At 42.8% G+C, this 19,435-nt stretch overlaps 1 protein-coding gene across 1 annotated transcript in view; it reads right to left on the bottom strand.

The window, feature by feature from the left end:
* The window catches only part of LAMA2 (laminin subunit alpha 2), a 619,437-nt gene that overhangs the window by 379,792 nt on the left and 220,210 nt on the right, over positions 1-19,435 (bottom strand). Inside the window, exon 5 of the mRNA XM_084827486.1 lies at positions 4,040-4,219. Coding sequence (XP_084683612.1) covers positions 4,040-4,219 — 180 coding nt within the window. The remainder of the gene's footprint in view (positions 1-4,039; positions 4,220-19,435) is intronic.

The following is a 19,435-nucleotide window of genomic DNA, read 5'->3' as shown; positions in this document are numbered from 1 at the left end:
ATCTCGGACCCTTTTGCAATCAGAAGGAGCCTTTCAGTTCATGAAAGGGGCACTCAGAATCCAACCTGGTATCAAATGAACCTTACCTATATGTAGGGATGTCAGAGAATTCCGCCACGGATCTCGGTGAGGCCGAATGCCAGTGGCGGAATGGCCTGCCCCCCCCGCCCCCCCGTGGATCCCCCCTGGGACGAGACTTACCAGGGCGGATGTTCCGGGCGGTGGCAGCTCTGGCGGTGGCTTCGGCGGCTGGTCTTCCGACCGGCTGCCGCCACCACCATTTGCAGTGTGGTCGTTTGGTTTTTTTTTTTTTTTTACAGAGATGTGATAGGCTACATAAAGACTTATGTAGCCTATCACATCCCAGTTAAAAAAAAACAAAACGCGTACGTAAATATTTACGTAGGCTAAAACGGCAAATCAAAAAGGGACGCAAATAGCGCCCACTGCGCTATTTGTGTTCCCCTTTATTTTCGTCGTAATAGTCTACGTAAATATTTACGTAGACTAAGATGGCAAAAAATAAGGAACACAAATGGCAGCTGTAGCTGCCGCCCTTTGCATACGCTGTGTTTTTGTTTTGTTTTTACCCAGCAGCCACCACGGCCGGAAATCCGGCTGCGGACAGTCCTGGCCTGGCCGGCTGCTCCACGGAGCCGCCGCGGAGCAGAGCTGGCCATTGAGGATTTGCGGGGGAAGACCGGATCGCCTCCCCCCCGTCGAGGATTCCAGGGGGAGGGATGGAGTGCCTCCCCCCCTGCAGTGGACGCCGCCACCGGAACAAGGTAAGGGATTCATACAGCCCTACCTATATGTAAGGGCTCCTTCACATGGAGCCTTTATCCTGCTATTGACATTGCTCACTCATGGAAGCTTGTGGGCCCTTTTGATGATGTCGTGAACCTCCAGGGCGTCTCCTGCACTAAATGACCTTTATTCCATTTTTAAGTAGATCGGAGATAATGAGCTATCAAATTACCCTGCTTGTGTTTTGCTTGAGTTCCCGCCATGCAAAAGGAAAGCCACAAGAAGAGGAGCTAGACCAATGAAACATATCGAAGACTCAGAGATGGGGGAGGAGGGGGGAAGGGGAGGGGCGAAAGGAAATGCATGCAAAGGGAGTCCGTCGTGATCTTGCATTTAAAATGGAAGCAGAAAGCCCCATTTTAAATGTGGGATTTTAGGCTGGCGTAGAGATGCTCAAAGTATACTTAGGACTGCAGCCTAACAACTATGTATTTCTTGTAAGTATTGCATAAAGTTTAACTCATTCCCTTATGCACACTTCAGGTGTTGACATTTTTATGTTGTTAGAAAGCACTCACACCATTTTCTAATGTGGGAAAAGATGCAGCACAACGTGAAGACCCCAAATGCTATAGTTCTCTACAGCACGGGTAGGCACCCTGGTGCCCTCCAGATGCTTTGGACTACAATTGCCATAACCACCCTCTCCCCAGCATGGCCAATGGTCAGGGATTATGAGAGCTATAGTCCAACACAGCTGGAGGCACAAAGCTGCCTAACCCTGGCTCTATAGCAAAAATGGTCATCAGTAGTAAATAATATATATCTTTAAGCTACACCGTGTCATAGGAATGGAATATTTATAAACTCCACGCTATTCACATTAAGGGCCAAAACAAAACTGACATGACTTTAAATCTGTATCTACAGCTACTTCTCTTTTTTTTTTTTTCATTTTTAGTCTAGAGTAGGCACAGGGGACCTGATCCAGACTGAGACCATAGCAGGGAGGGTAGGGTTTAAGATCCAGACTGGGGCACCTGCACCTACTTTAGAGTAAGAATGAGGGGGAAAAGAAGTTGCTGATTCATATGGATTTAAAGTAATGTCTGTTTTGGTCCTAAATGGGCAGATTTGCAGGGATGATCATTTGAATCAAATATAACTCTTTCCCTGAATTGCATACCATAATCCAAAGAAGTTTTAACACACATCTATGGGAACCTCATGTACTGCAGAACCAATGGCCAGTATCCAATACCAATGCTGCATTTCCGCTCATTCTGTTACAGCCGCGGGAGCCACTGCTAGTGCAATGGGGAGTTAGCGCTGCCTACAGTGACCCTGAAAATTAGCTCTGCGAGCTCCGCAGACCTGCCCCATTCTAGAAATGAGCCTTTCTGCTCATTGTCCCTTTCAGAACCATTTCTGCTCATTGCCCCTTTAAGAACCACTACCTCCCCACTGCACTAGTGGTGGGTCTCGCGGGTGCACGAACAGCACAAGGAAGTGCCCCATTTCTGTTATTTCCATTTGGATAAGGCCAGCTGCTTTTAAAACTGAACAGTGCCTAGTGTCATTGCTGTGGGAACTACAGCAGTGGAAATTATGGACAAAAATATTGCTGCATTATTCATGTATTTATTAGTTTTAAATCCATGTATTTACTTTCCACAAAAGTATTCAAGGGAGCATACAAAAACTTTACAAATGTAAGCAGCTCCAGTTTATTGCAGCCATTGAAATGTGTCCATCAGAACAGAAGCAACAAGAGGTTTTTAGAGTCATGCATGAAAAGTAACCTCAAGGCACTTGTCACAGAATTCCCAGTTTTGTCTACAACCTCTGGACTCTTACAGCTGCATCTTCCAATGGAAACGACATACATAATTAAAAACCACATATATACTGGCATCAAAACAACAACAGCACTTTTTGATTTTAAGCGAGGACTATTTTCAGTGTTAATTTTCAGTATATAACATGATTGTGTCAATGCTGCTTAGAGAAGGTTGAAAGAACCAAAGGACACATAGGGGAATGTCACAATAGTCAAGACTATCCAACTCAAGTGAGTCATCTGTATCAGAATCCTGCAAGTCCTAACTACCAAGTCTGCGCTGTTACTGATGCTTCATGTTGATAACCCCATGACATAAAAGCAAAACACTTTATTTTAATTTTTCCATTCTACGACACAAAGGAAATCAAAAGACTGAAAAGAGAGAAGAACCGCTTCAATACCAAAGGATGCTTTTATGTATTTATTTAAATTGAAATACTGGCCTTCAATTAAAATTTGAAGAGCAGAAACTGAATGAAAGTAAGCAAGAGACAGTGATGTGGGCTTTCAGAGAAATTCAAATCAACATTTCCCTTCTGGGAAATGATCCAATGGTCTAAATAGATTGGGACCCAAATTAGGATGATTAGCAGGGCCATCCTAGGAGAATCCAAAAGTGGGAGATGCATGTGTGGGAGATTTTTATGAGGTTTTTCCTTCTGTGTGTCTGTGTTTTCTTGATTTTCACTTCCATTCTTCGAAATAGACCAGGGGTCTCCAAGCTTTTTGGACCCGTGGGCTCATTGGGAATTTGAGATACTGCCATGGACACCACCACAAAATGCATAATTAGTGGGTCACCGCTTTGGTGTCTACGTTTTGCGTCTACGGATCTTAGCTGCGTCTTATTCATCAAAGACCTTTGTTTCATGTCTATTGGACACCAAAACATCTCTTTAATATGGGATTGTCTAATTTGGATAATTGCCGGTAGCGCAATACAGCTAATGCTTCTTTAGACATGTTTTGGCAATGTCCAGTAGTGGCTTCTTTACACAGGCAGTTTATTAGGCAGAAAAAAAATTGTACTGCAACAGTCTTTAATATTCACTGATGCACATGCTCCTTTAAATTATTTACCTGCTTCATGGAAATTAACACATCTTCAGTGTAAATGGATTCTCTGCACCCTTTTGACAGCTAAAAGACTGATATTACGACATTGGAAGGATAACATTCACCCCCTATAATGCAATGGACTGGGTGAGGACCTTACAACACTTTCAATATTTGAAAGTGTGGCATGCAGACATCACCCTCAAATGTATACTTATTTGGATACTTGGTCTACTTTTGTTGCAGCTCATGTATAATTGGCAGAAAGTTGTATGCATTTCATACAAATCCATGTATGTATATTTAAAAAATGGGGAATATATTTTTGGTGACTGCGGGCACTGTGTTGGGGACCCCTGAAATAGACATTCTACCATTTTTGCCAGGACTTACCCTCCTTGTAACAATTGGGTCAATTTCGATGAGATCTCTGTGTGCGAGCATCATTAAATCAGCATTCAGTGTCCGTATCCTCTGAAATTGCAGGCGAATATAGCGAGCTGAAGTGAATTCTAGCAGGGCTGGAGAAGGATCGTCTGCACTTGGTCGTCCATTGATCAAAGATGTGTGAATCTACAAAGTGAGATGAATAATGGGTATGGATTAAATAACAGTTCTTACTCCTTCTAAAACCACTAGGGCTGCAGTGTCAGTTCAGGCATGGTTGTAGAGAAACAAATACACTTTTAAAAGATTGCTTCCTCTTTCACATATGTCTCTCTGCCCACTCTCTCCATCATTCTAAAATGCTACTGGGTAAACTGAGGGAGCAAATCCCAATGGATAATAGTGAACTTTAAATGCAACAACAGGAGGGGTTGGTGATTTACTTTTTTTTAAAAAAGGAAAATGTATTTATTTAATAGATTTATATATTGCTTACCATATCTAAACATATACCGAAGCGGTTTAGAGGGAGATTAAAATACATTAACTGCATTAAAATAAATCGTGATATCCATTAAAATACATAATAATTGCTAAAACATTAATATAAGACATTGATTAAAAAAAAACCATTAAAACCAATACTCACTATATCATATGACTCTGACATCAATTTAGCATCTAAACATCTTGCCTTAATCTACGGGTGGGTACAGATAACAATTTTACCACACATTTTTCACCAAAGTTTTGGCGTACTGATAACCAAGCTATTCCAGGTTCTCTCCAAGAGAGCTCACATAAGGGTAGTTTGGTCACTGGTATGGCTTGTGCGTTTTAGAGCCACATGATGCAGAAGACCTGCCATTGGATCACCAACGTTTTTGTTTTTAAAATTAAAAGTAGCCCGGTAACCCTCAACCTGGATTGGGACAGCAGCACTGGTAGGGAAGGAAGCATTTAATCATTTTCCCCTGCACTATATCCCCTGATCAACCCCTTTCCACAAGATATTAGCCCTGTTGGGGGAAAAGATGGGCACTATGCCTTTAAAACTAAAAGCTTTGGACATTTAAACCTACCTCAGCACCACTACCTCAGTGTGATTCATCCATGCACCAGCATCTAGGATCTTTTATGTTGCTTTTTTTTAACGTCAGGTGATTCCAACACAGCTCTCACGTAATTCGACCTTATAGTTAACTTGGAAACTTGCTTCCTGTAAGTCTAATTACTTCCGTTTTGGGCTACTCTAATGTTTGGGAATGATTTAGACTCCACATGAAAAGATGAAGAATATCTGTATTCTTACATGTCTGGTTTGTTCACCTGCCACAATGAAAGAATAAAAACCTTGTACTGCACTTGGAAAATATGTTGCCAGCTTTTAAGCTTTTGAAAACTCAAATTTTAGATTTCTATTTTTAAAATCATGCATATGGTCCTATTTTAACCAATATCCCATATGGTCGCTTCATGAAGCATTTAACAAAACATTTCTTCTTTCCTACTCACAGTTTTGGTATTTCAAGTTAGATACTTTGCCAGAAAATCCATTGAGTACAGTCACTCCCAAGTTGTTTTTGACATATAAAAAAACATCCCAGCTGTTTGGCTATATGCTGCTCAAAGCATTTAGGATCACTTGCTTTTCAAAACAAATGACATTCTTGTCTGGGAGGGCATTCACTGGTGCCTCTTCAGAGCTTTTTCTTTTTTTGTGATGTGTGTGTGTGTGTGTGTGTGTGTGTATATATATATATATATATATATATATATGTATGTATGTATATGTAAGGTCTTGTTCTTTCTAAAATTCTAAATACACTTCCTTGCATTTTTCCTCAAAGGACCACTTGCATATTAAGACGACTTGGGCCTGGGCATGCCAGAACAAGAGAAGGTATCGATTTGAATTACATGCAATGCATCACTAATCTCAGAGTGTTAAAATACTGAGCCATTTATCAAGGAATTTGGAGGAGTCTGGAACTTATTATACAAGGAAATTGAAGGAGACTGAATATCAATGTGTTTGCTTCTTTCTTTAGTATATTTCTGGCCTACCTTTTTCTAAGAACATAGACCCAAGATGCATTGGAAATAAAACAACAACAACAAATGGGTTGAATCCAGAGATCTGCAGTTCTGCTCACAGAATGGAGCACTCTCATTTGTTTCCATGGATCCTTTTTATGGCAGTGCAAATTGCAAGGAGAAAAGGGTTACAGTCGCCCTACTCCCTATGCTAGGGTCCCAATCTGGATCAAATCACCCATCCTTACATTTGAGTGAGGGTGGGAGATATGTGGTTGCTAGCTATATCTTTAAAGATGACCTCACTGGCCCAGAGCAGCGCCCCTTGCCAACTTTAGTTGGCACATCAACTATGCCCATTCCTCAATAGAGATAGCCTAGCCACGGTGATCCATGCACTGGTAAGCTCACGATTAGACTACTACAATGTGCTCTGTGTGGGGCTGCCTTCATGTGCGGTTCAGAAGCTGCAGCTAGTGCAGAATGCGGCAGAATGCGGCAGCTAGGGTGCTCACGGGACACCCAGCTGTGCTCGCATAACATCTGCATTAAAAGAATTGCACTGGCTGCCTCTTAGCTACTGAGCCACGTGCAGGGTTATGTTATTGTCATACAAAGCCCTACAAAACTTGGGACCAGGATACCTAGCAGACCGCCTTCCCTTATACATACCAGGCAACTTTTAAGATCAGCAGCGGAGGCCTTGCTGGTCATCCCAAACTAATGGGATGTCACCATGCAATACCCTGACAGCAAGCCTTCTCGACAGTGAGTGTGGAAAACCCTCCCTCATGCAGTTTGGGAGGCAGAAAATGTGGCATCCTTTACATGCCACCTGAAATCACACTTGCTCATCCAGGCTTTCCCTGGACTGTAATTGAAATTGAATTAATCATGCAGCTCCATCTTATTGTTCCTGCATTGCTTTTATTGTAATTGGAAGTGCTTTTAATGTTTTGTTTTTCACACTTATTCAAAATGTGGTTTTAATATTTATTGTGAACCACTGAGGGATTTTATTATATTTAGGGATATAGAAGTGTCACGAACAAATAAATAAAATAAGTAGCAGATAATTTGACCCTCAGGCATCAGCTGATCCTTTCCCCTAGCACTCCTCCTCCCCAACCTCCCCATCCTCAGCTGGGCTGCCGAGAAAAGATGGCTGTTCTGTTGCTGCGGCTAGCAGTACCAGGCTAGAAATTCCAATCCTGGGAAAGGGGGGTGGGAGAAGACTTTATCTTCCCATCCCTCATTGACCCCAAAGCAGCCAGGATTACTGCTTCCCTGCCGCTAATGGCAGCAGGGAAGCAACAATGGAATTGGGGTTGAGGGGGTGGGGGCCTTTTCTGTGGTGGCCCCCACTCTGTGGAACTCCCTCCCTAGGGAACTCCGTCATGCCCCCTCTTTAATGAGCTTCCGTCGTGCATTAAAAACGTGGTTGTTCAGGCAGGCATTTGGGGTGGGTTAGGGTATTTAAAAAAAAATGTTTATGGTAAAATTTTATTGTTTTAAATTGTTTTATGGTGGGTTGTACATCGCCCAGAGTGGCTGGGTGACCAGTCAGATGGGCGATTAATAAATTTAATAAATAAATAAATAAAATAAAAACAAGGCATTGTGGATGTATGTGTCTATATGCCCAGCCCACGAGGCACCCCAGTCTGGCCCATGGAGCTTCCTGGGGTTCCTATAGTGGGCGGGGCTTAGATTCCAAGCCTGGGCCCCAGGAGAAATTCCCTCATAGGGCAGCTCCCATTGTTATCTTCAATCTCAGATTGGAGATAACAGCAGGCACACCCTTGCTGGAGCGCACCAGCAGCAGAACCTCCACTGTTATCCCTGGTCCTGTCAGAGATAAGTCTAAGAACTTTGAGATGTTTGACTGCACTGATTCTGAATCAGAGTTGGAACAGCTAGATCAGAGCCCATGGGAGAAACTTCTCTAGAGCCCCAAGGAACAGGGAGAGATTCTTCTGAAGGCTTTGACAAACAGACAGCCCAGGATAAGTTGCTCCCTCTTCCCTCTAACCTGAGAATTCAAGTTTCGGAGGAGGAGGAGGAGGAGGAGGAGGAGGAGGAGGAAAAGGGGTGTGACTTGAGAGACACTAGGGTGAGTTGCAAAGCAAAGGGGGGAAAGTTAGGGCCAGGGCTCGGGCACTACATCAGGATAGCCACTGTTAGAGGCCAAAGTAGAAGGGAGCTGCCCTAAGGGAGGGGCTTCACTGCGTAGCGAGTTTGGCCGTGAGGTTCATGGGCAAGCTGTCGGCAGCTTCACTACCTTCCTGTTCCTATTCTCTGGTTAGAGATCACAGATTCGTTGTTGAAGGCCTGGTGCAGTCTGAGAGCTTCCTTGAATCTGCATTTGTACAAAGGCTAGTCTTTAGCAAAATGAAGTTATAATAGTCTGAAGCTTGCATTCTTTGTGGAGTTGATTGCGAAGGGAGAGGACGATCTATTCCCGACAGGTCACTAGGGACGTGGGGCAGTAGGACCTGTCTGAGCTAGGCTGTAGGGCTCACTGGGAGCTGGGAGATCCGGGTTCTAGTCCCCACTCGGCCATGGAAGCTCACTGGGTGACTTTGGGCCAGTTACACACTCTCAGCCCAACCTACCTCACAGGGTTGTTGTTGTGAGGATAAAATGGAGAGGAGGAGGATAATGTAAGCTGCCTTGGGTTCCTTGCAAGAGGAATAAAGGCGGGATATAAATGCAATAATAAATACATAAATAAATACATAAATAAATAAAGAGCTGGCAAGAGCCAAGTCCGGCCATTCTGCATCCCTGTCCAGCAGGAGCATCCCTGGGCACCATCCACTAGCCGCAGAATCCCCACTGTTATCAGCAGGGATGTGGGGCAGCCTGACTCAGCTTGTGCTGGGAAAACAGCTGCTCTCCCCAGCACAGGCTGAGTACCTTTGCTGGGCACCCAGTGTCTGGGGGGAGGGGGCGCCAGGAGTCATGTGAAGCCAGGGGCTCCACCATCGCCACACAGCTGTTCCTGATGCCACCAGCCAAGTCTCTTTCTCTGTGATGGGAGGAGGCACAGGTCTCTGCAGCTCCTTGCAGCAGGGAGCCCGCTCCCGATGTAACATCATGGGGTGGGGCCATTCCCCCTGATGTCATCTAGCCTGTGGTTAGCCTGTGTGGGGCAATTCATGCCCCACCCCAAGACTGTTCTGCACTGCTGTCCTAGAATAACCAAACATGGGTGAACACCGTGTGCACCAGCAGCAGAGGAAACCAGACACAGGAAAGACTAGCAGCAGGACAAAGGCAGTGTAAAAGCACAGTCCTATTGTCTGCCAAAGACTACATGCACAAGGTAAGATTCACATGAGTACACTTGAGTAGATAAAACTTCATTAACTGCAGCTCCAACATTGCACACAATCCTCAGCCAGATGCCCTCCTTCCTTCACCAATTATTTATATTGCTGACTGTATTCCTTATAATCCATGAAGACTTAAAACTCTTAGAGTCTTTATTAATGACTGGTGACTTACATCTAGGGATGCTGGAGAAATTCAAGATGGATTACAATGAACTCAGATTTCTAAGAATCCGACCTGTGGAATCTGCTGCGGAGTAACCCCTTCAGGCCACATGAAGTCCATGGACTCACGGATGATTTTTTTACTTTCCCGAAATTTACTCATATAAATACGTAAAAAATACATAAGTTTCTGCTGAGGAAACATTGAATGGAATGGGGGACAATACACTAAATGTTACATACTGAGGTAAAATATGTAAATACTTACGTAAATATTTACGTAATTATTTGCGGATTTTTCTGCATGACGAAAAAAAAATATCCTCATCTGTCTATGGGCAGATGATGGAATGAAAGGTGCCTGACAATCCACGAAACACAGACAGAGCGGATTTTACACAGTCCGTATACTTACATCAGGTATCATCTGTGTTCACACTAGATTAAGGGACTAATATAATTACCATTAGAAAATAACTGCCATGTACTTGTAGTTACTTATACATGATAAATATCTAGTGTAAGGCTGTTGTATTGTAAAGACTGTTGTCATGTGGATACAGTTAGATTAAAAGCATTCTGGGTTACCATCTGGAATAGGTAAGATATGTGCAACAGGAAAATATAGAATATATTAGATATTAGATATTTTATGCAGCAGTAGTTAAAGATGTCAGTATTAACAGATTAGTAGTTTATTTAGAGAGCAATCCTATGGCCCTAGACAATGTCTGGGGGACATAGGATATTTCAGATTCCTGGATCCAAGGCAGGAGACAGTGCTCTGACTGCAGAGACAGGAAACCGAGCTCCCCATCCCTTCACAGCCAGTGTGAAGAGAACCGTACCAGCTACTTCTATGAGCTCACACATGTGTGCTCGTAGAGGGGTGAAAGGGGGTGTGTGCCAATGGACCAGGAGGGGAGGAGACTGGAGACATGGGAGCTGAGCTATCCCCAGCTGTCCCGAGCCTCCTTCCCTCCCCCTCCCTGAAGCTTCTGTTAGATGGGTGAAAACGCCCGTCTCTCTAAAATGCAGAGCAGGAGATGCAAGGCGAGTTTGGAGACTTACGCAATATCCAACAGGATTGTGCTCTTAGTCTGCAATCCTATAAGCACTTACCTGGGAGTAAGCCCCATCCAACTCAATGGGACTTACTTCTGAGCAGACATGTATAGGATTGCACTGTGAACTAATTACTAAATTCCATTCTATTGATTGTTAATGAGTACAGAATTCAGCTGCTTAAAATGCACAGCTTTCAGCCACCACCAAAATGTCAAGTGCTGTTTATGTCATATTCTACTTCAGCTAACTCAATTCCCCAAAGAGCATAGACAAATGTCAGCTTAACGAATTGTTTAGCAAATACTATTATATGCTGGACGACTTGTACCTCACACACCTTAAGCTAAACAGAACTTTTCTTCATTAAGTCACTTTCTTTAACCCACTTACGCCTGAAACTTAAAATTGCTTTTCTGATGCATCCTTTTTCTTCTACAGCAGTGCAATTCTCACATTTTTCATTTTTGGATGGAAAGTAATTTGTCAAAGACAATGTCATTTGTGAGATATTTAAAGAGATTGTTCATTGTCAAAGCAGTGATCATTAATAAATCACAGTGTAATAAGAAATTCAATTCCCTCAAAGTGTATTTGTCATGAGCTTTTTTTTAAAAAAAACTCCTTTATTACTGGTGCACCTAAAACAAAACATTATATTAGACTGAAGCTTTCAACAATTTATTAACTTTTAACGGAGGCCAATAGCAGTTTGAGCAAACACATACAATCTATCGCGACAGTATGCAATGACGGTGCGTGCACAGAGGTGCATGCACATGTTTTGTCGCAGGAAATATTGTTAGTAATGTTACTGCCCTGCAGGGAGGCTGCTGATATCAGAAAATAACCAAGTTCTGGAATGGACTGTGTAGATCACACAGGGGCATCCTGTCTACAGGCAAACTAGGCAATCACCTAGGGCGCCAAGTGGAGCACCAAATTCGAGGGGAAAAATACAAATAAAGAAAATGTCATGTCTCTGTTTTATCTGATCTCATAAACATTGGTTGGACAGACAGACAGACAGAAAAACCAAGTAAGTATGACTCTATCTGTCTATCTGTCTACTACATTTATATCCCACCTTTCTTCCATCACAGAACTCAAGGTGGGCTACATGTGGTTCCCAGGTGGTCTCCCCTCCAAGCACTGACCAAACCTGCTTAGCTTCAGCAAAGTGGCTGCCTCATGTGCCTTCAGACTATGTTTAAATAAATATGCTTAAAAAACATTAAATGGAAAATAGGGGCAAAATGTTTCCTAATTTACCAAAAACCTCAGCCTAGATCTGCCCTTGGAGTTGGGGGTGATTGTATGGCTCGCCTAGGGCACCTGTTACTGGTAGGTAGTCCAGGGCCATGTGTTAATCTGGAGGCCTGGACCTGCCAGGTCCCAGTCTGAGTAGATTCTTTGGATTACCAAGATGAAACCAGACCACTTATGAAAAAAGATGACAGTTTATTGACAGAAAATGGATGCAGAATAAATATGCAAAGGAAGCTCATGTCACGCATCTCTTTAGCCCATGGACCTGGCAACTCCCTCATAGCTGGCATATGTTAGGGCCCCAATCAACAGCACAGTAGAGATCGTTCCTTGGAACCAAGGTTCTCCAGGTTGGTTGTGCACATTCCCCATAGAGTGAAGCCAAATTGGTTAGGCCTAAACTCCATCATTTATACCTGTTATAGAAATTTCAGTTGTAGTATGTCTGTTATCCCATGATTTTATAAGCTAGGCTATGTCTGTTTTACCTCAGTGTGAGACTGCCATGCTAAACAAAGACACAGCGCCTTATCAGAGACTCAGGAATGCCAAGAATGTGTTTACTAGAGTACAAGGCTACCTCTCTGCGCATGCCTAGATATGTCAAAGGTGCTGCCTGTCTTCTGTTTCCCTCTCAGCTAGACAAAGAGATTAGTACAGCGCAAGCGTAAGACAGCCCCAAAGGTCTTGCCTATATAAACTTTTGAATCACATCACTTGATTGTAACCTTTGATGGAGCGTTAGCCCCAAGGGTTGCCTTATTCTGCAGAATAAAATCGTGTTGGACCAGATCTCTGCCTCCTCTCGTTCTTGGTAAATGAATTGGAAGGTCTACCAGGGAAAAGAACACAATTTTTGTAACATACCTTTTATGATATTCTAGTACGTGCCCCAAAGCATTGCAAGCAGGCAATGAGTTACCTGCCAGTGACCCAGAAGTTCCAACATTCCAACATGTGGGGTGGGGGGGAGCTTCATCTCCCTTGCAAGATAGAACAGTAAAGCAAACAGAGGATATTGAGCATAACTGCTGACCTGAGGATTACAATTTTATCAGTGTCAGACAGCTAGCAATTGTTACATGTAGATTGGCGCCTGGCCAATCTATCTCTATGAGAGGCCTACAGAAGCTGGCCTAAGAAATGGGAAAACTCCCATTTACAGGCCTGTATACATTTAATATGGGTTAATAATAATGTGGGGCCGCAGTTAGTGGTTAAGACGCTGAACTGCAGACTGGAAGGTCGGCAGGACAGCAGTTCGAGACCCGAGTGCCACGTGACGGAGTGAGCTCCCGTCTTCAGTCCCAGCTCCTGCCAACCTAGCAGTTTGAAAGCAAGAAATTGCAAGTAGATAAATAGGTACCGCTTTGGCGGGAAAGGTAACAGCGTTCTGTGCACCTTGGTGTTCAGTCATGCTGGCCACATGACCACGGAAGTGTCTTCGGACAGCGCAGGCTCTTTGGCTTAGAAATGGAGATGAGCACCACACCCTAGAGTCGGACACGACTGGTTGGGGACACCTTTACTTTTTTTTTTTATATACATTTAATAACCCAGTAGTAATGTATGGCTGTGAGAGCTGGACTATAAGGAAGGCTGAGTGCCGAAGAATTGATGCTTTCGAACTGTGGTGCTGGAGAAGACTCTTATGAGTCCCCTGGAATGCAAGGGGGTCAAATCAGTCAATCCTAAAGGAAATCAACCCTGACTGCTCATTGGAAGGACAGATACTGAAACTGAAGCTCAAATATTTTGGCCACCTAATGCGAAGAGAAAACTCCCTGGAAAACACCCTGATGCTGGGAAAGATTGAAGGCAAAAGGAGAAGGGGACGGCAGAGGATGAGATGGCTAGATAGCATCACCGATGCAATGAATATGAACTTAAGCATGCTCCAGGAGAGAGCGGAGGACAGGAAGGCCTGGCATGCTATGGTCCATGGGGTCACAAAGAGTCGGACACGACTTAACGACTGAACAACAACAACAACATACATTTAATAAACAGCAAATAGGGCTCTTGTGTAAGTTCAACACTTCGACATTTCTTCCAACTCACTATAGGCCGCCCCTGAGATCAAATAACATCAAACATTTTCCAGAGCTGGGGACACACTGGAGAAAGATCGCTCTGCCCGATCTTGGGCGATTCTCCTCTTGCACTGCAGTCCCAAACAATATAGCCCCGTACAACACAGCCACTGCTCAGAAGGGCCCCCCAACTTTCTAGAGAGGGCTTGGGGGGTATACAGGAAGCGACAGGGTGGAGGAGGGGAAAAAGAAAGGCTAGTTGTGTGAGCTGCATACACTTACCTGGGAATAAGCCCCACTGAATAGACTCCAGGAAGGAAATCCCACTGTATTCAATGGGACTTATTACGTCATTTCAGCTGCAATCCTATGCACATTGAAATGGGCTGCACCCTTACACTGATTGAATCCAGTGGGAATTACTTCTGAGAAGACATGTAAAGGAGTGCTCTGCTAGGCTGTATACTTTCTTAGGAGCAAGTGTAACCCCTATGAACTGGATGGTTTAGTCCCTTAAGGGAGGAATCTTTGCTCAGCAGGGAAAAGAGTCAGCTGGTTCTGCTGGAAGCTGAATGCTGGACAACTGATTAATTATGCGCTCTTATCACCTTGTATAAGGTAAACTGAACTGATATGTGTATATAGTATATAGGGGATGGGGGAATCAGTTTTGTACCTCTGGTGTTTGTTATATTTGTATTGTTATTGCAGGGATTAAGCCCTAAAAAGTACAGTTTATAAGCTGCCATTTGTGGCTGTCCTGTGGCTTGGAGTTAAAGTCTCTATAAAAGACTACTGAAATGTCCAGCATTTTGTGGAACTGAAGAAACATGGGGACCAGCCAACTGCAAAGTTGCAAGCAAGAATTCAATATTTCTATTTGGACTCAGGAGGACTATTTGTTGCATGTATTTGTATTAATTTGTATTGCAGAAGCTGCTGTATGTATGTATGTATTTATTTATTTATTTTTAATAACTGTGATTCTTACTAAATTGATTTTTGTTCAGTTTCATATCTTTGTGAATCTTATTCTAATTAAGTCCCATAGAACCCAAATAAGCAGAGGTTATATAAGCTCTGTTGAACATAGTGGACTTACTTCCAAGTAATTATGCGTAGGGTGGCACTGTTACACATTTAATTAATTGGTAGCCTTTGGGTCAGGAATTTTCAACAGTGAACTAGTTAATGCATCGGACAACATAATATATTGGGCAGCATAGATATGGTAACTATGACTCTGGCAGCCTGTCCTGTAAAGCTTTAGAAGGGCTAGCCACTACAAATGCTTAGGACTATTGGGAAAAGATACAGAGAGGAAAGGAAATACCAAGAGAGAGGCTCGTACTTGGGCCTGGCTCCTGAGAAAGAAGCAAGTTCAAATTTAGAGAGACTTTAGGAAAGATCCTAATTAACACCTTATTACTTAATCCTTAGCTACTCTTTTGTACTCAGACCAAAACTAAATGTTAAGTATATTGTATAATATACCTGCATTACATCTGTACTCCGCCCTGAGATCTTGTTGATATAAGGCGGGATAGAAATGGTTTAAATAAAATAAATAAATGGAAATATACTTCTTTAGTATGCAGGTAAAAGAATACATCTTTGAACTGTATCAAAATTCCCTACATATAGGAAAAAGGTATATCAGGGAAACAGTTCTCAGCAGTCATGGGGCAGATGGGGGGGATAAATTATCCTGAAAGAGACAGCATCCTTTGTTTACCAATGCATTTTAAAGCTTCCCTCACCCATAGGCCTGTCACTTATGCATCACTAAAAAAGAGGACACAGACTGGCATAACATTTACATATGCTGATTTATAGATACAGATACTGATTTAGGAATAATTATTATAATTTAAATAGAAATACATTGCACCTCAACATGTTGGGGAAGACTGTGACCAGGTGACCTGTGTCCCTGCTCAACTGCTGTCTAGATTTTAACTGTCGATGGGCAATTTCAAAGCCTTACTCTCCCTTCTTATGGTTCTTTTATCTTTAAACCAGATGTGGACTGGACAGCCCTTCAAAAAGAGGATGCCTTCAAACAGTGGACTGTCCTCTATAAAGCAGGACACCTGGCCACCTTATGAAACCAGATGCAGTTACTCCTCACACAATGCCAACCCCCCTTTTTGGAGTCTCCAGTACGCTGGGTCCCCCTTCCAATCCAGGCACCGTGCTGCTCTGAGGTCTCATCCCCAGCACTGGACGTCTCTGCATCACTCAAGCTTGGTTTCATAGATGGGTGCCAATCTAGACTTCACAAACCTTTGCAGATATAGGAGATAAGGGAATAAGAAAAGCATAGGTTCCCCTCTTTGATAAATGAAGAAGGCCAAAACAGACATTACTATAAATGTGTCTCTAGCAGCTATATCTTTTTCTTTTCTTTTTTTTTTCATTTTTACTACGTAAGTGCAGGACCCCAATCCAGATTGGGGGTAGGGGCCTTTTAAGACTGGGATTGGGTCTCCTATGACTAGTCTAGAATAAAAATTTTTTTTAACAAAAAAGACATAACTGCTAGACACATTAAAGTAATGTCTGTTTTGGCCCTAAGAGAACATCTTTTTAGATGCTCGCACATAGTGATGATTTGTAACTTCCACCATGTGCTGGTTCTTTCTGATGTAGGTTAATGAACATACATATAGCAGGCTGGCCTTAGTGACATATCATAGCAACTCTTCTTAAACAAGTTCTTCTATAATTCAGTTGTCCCTCACTAAACTGGTATGTGAGAGGAAAACTGGTATCATATGAGATCTTTCTCCTTAAACCAGACTTGGACTGGCTAGCCCTTCAAATATAGGACAGTTCTCTATAAAGAGGGACACATGATCAACCTAATGCATTCTTCGTGTTTAAATCAAGAGAACTGAAGTCTGCTCACATCCACTTCAAGATGATTACTGAAACATGTTGCTTTTTGTTTTACTTGGACACTTTTTGATCCCTCTTGTTGACATAAAAAGTTGTCAAAAGCTTCCTTTTTGGTTAGTTTTCTATATGCACGGAGATTTTATTTCTGCAGGTAAAATTCCATAATGTGGTTCTCCCACATGCATTTCTGAACAGCACCAATATACCATATCCTTTTGTTGAACATGTTGATCAGCTTTCAGAAAGGGATGTTTTCACTGCCATGGGTACAGTGACATGATTTAATCAGTGATGAAGTGATCATCTATGGGTAATTTATAATCATTGATTAAATACTTGAATGAATAAAACCATGAGCACAGTACAGAACAACAAAAAGGGAAGAGGGAGAAGAAATACATTTTGTTCACATTTTAATGCAAACTTAACTAATTCACATTTTCTAAACGAATACATAAACCAAGACAGTTATACTTTGATACTTTTACTTTCCCAAACCTGTGATGCACACAACACAAAGGCATAAACAACAAAGCATATATCAGTGAAAATAATGTACACATATACATTATATTAGGCAATACTGCTTTCAAAAATTGTGTATATTTGGAAAAATGTGCATGAAAAGATATATCAATTTTTGTGGAGTCAATTGGGTTTTTTTGCAAACTGATGCAGAAGTGAGACAAATGAACTTACGGTTGGGAAAACTGAGCGAAACCAAAAAAACTGAGTGAAACTCAGCAAAGCCAAAATGGACAGATTTGTCCATCTCTAGAAAACATAAAGAAGATTCTTCCCATAGATTCCATTTTAAAACCAATCAAAACAGGAATTATATAAAAAGGAGAGGGAAGATGTAAACTATCATAATCTGAACTTTAGATAGAAAAAGAAGCATCAGAGTTAGTCTGTCAAACATTAAATAAGATTTTAAGAAGAGAAATGAGGGGAAATGCTCATGAGTAGGGATGGCAGAGAATTCCGCCACGGATCACGGTGAGGCCGAATGCCAGTGCATTCGGCCCCCCGAACTCCGTGGCGGAACGGCCTGCCCCCCCCTGCCCCCCCGCGGATCCCCCCCGGGACGAGACTAACCTGAGGCGGATCTTCCGGGCGGTGGTGGCTCTGGCGGCTGGTCTTCCGACCGGCTCCGCCGCTGCCATTTCCACTCTTGTAAAAAAAAAAAAGACGTGATAGGCTACGTAAAGATTTATGTAGCCTATCATGGCTGGGGGGGGGTAAAAAAAACAACAACCGCGTACGCAAATGGCGGTGGCTACGGCTGCCGCCATTTGCGTTCCTTATTTTTGCCCTCTTAATCTACGTAAATATTTACGTAGACTATGATGGCGAAAATAAAGGGGAATGCTAATAGCGTAGCGGGTGCTATTTGCGTCCCTTTTTGATTCCCCGTTTTAGCCTATGTAAATATTAAGGGACGCAAATAGCACCTGCTACGCTATTTGCGTTGCCCTTTATTTTTGCCATCATAGTCTACGTAAATATTTACGTAGATTAAGAGGGCAAAAATAAGGAACGCAAATGGCGGCGGCCGTAGCCGCCGCCATTTGCGTACGCGTTTTTTTGTGTGTTTTTTTACCCAGAGCCCTCCGCGGCTTGAAATCCGGCTGCGGATGGCTCTGGCCTGGCTGGGCCTGGCCAGCTGCTCCGCAGAGCTGCTGCGGAGCACAGCCGGCCGCGGAGGATTCCGGGGGGAGGAACGGAGCGCCTCCCCCCCCCAGCAAGGATTCCAGGGGGAGGGACGGAACACCTCCCCCCCCACCATCAACATAATCCGCAAACAGGTGACTTTCGTACATCCCTACTCATGAGAGAAAAGTGTGATGAAACTAACAAGGAATAGAAGTTGGGAAACTCAGTGTTTGAAACAGGAGAAAATGTAAAATGAACTGAGAATTACATGTAACTGACACTATTTCCAATTTGTTTGCCTTTGGATTTAAATATTCCTGGAAGAAGAGCTGAATAAATCTCAAATAACACTGGATTTCCCAACTCTGTTCTCTAATGAATCTGCCTTTATATTATATTATTGATCATATTTTTGCTTCATATAGAAATAAGTGAGCATAGAGTACTCCAAGGGCTGTCGTTCAGTGCAGTGGTAGAGCACATTCTTTGCATGCAAAAGGTCCCAGGTGTAATATCTGGCATCTCCAGATAGGGCTGGAAAAGACCCCTGTGTGAAACCCTGGAGAGCTGTTGCCAATTATTGGAGATAATATTGAGCTAGATGGACGAATTGTCTGAACTGGTATAATGCAGCTTCCTATGTTCCCAAGAGAAAGAACCTCCAAAATTTGGCATTAGATGTGATTTCCAAAAAAAGGAAAAACTCAAATAGAGATGTGTGTGTGGTAAGAAAATAGAGTTCAATATTACCAGTGTTAAGCGAGTAAGTAGAGATGGCAGAATTTGGAGAAGGAAGACAATGCTGTGTTATTTATGTTGAATGTGAAGTTACACTATGCCATCAAAAGCTGAAATGATGGAAATACAGGATACGGGACAAGATAGTTATAACAGATGAAAAAATGATAGAATGGATTTGGAGCCTAATCAAGGAGCACCTT

Source organism: Heloderma suspectum, chromosome 1, assembly GCF_057233095.1.
Source record: "Heloderma suspectum isolate Gila_16-S chromosome 1, 16-S_ref, whole genome shotgun sequence".
NCBI classification, from domain to species: domain Eukaryota; kingdom Metazoa; phylum Chordata; class Lepidosauria; order Squamata; family Helodermatidae; genus Heloderma; species Heloderma suspectum.
This window is presented reverse-complemented; position numbering and strand designations above follow the sequence as displayed.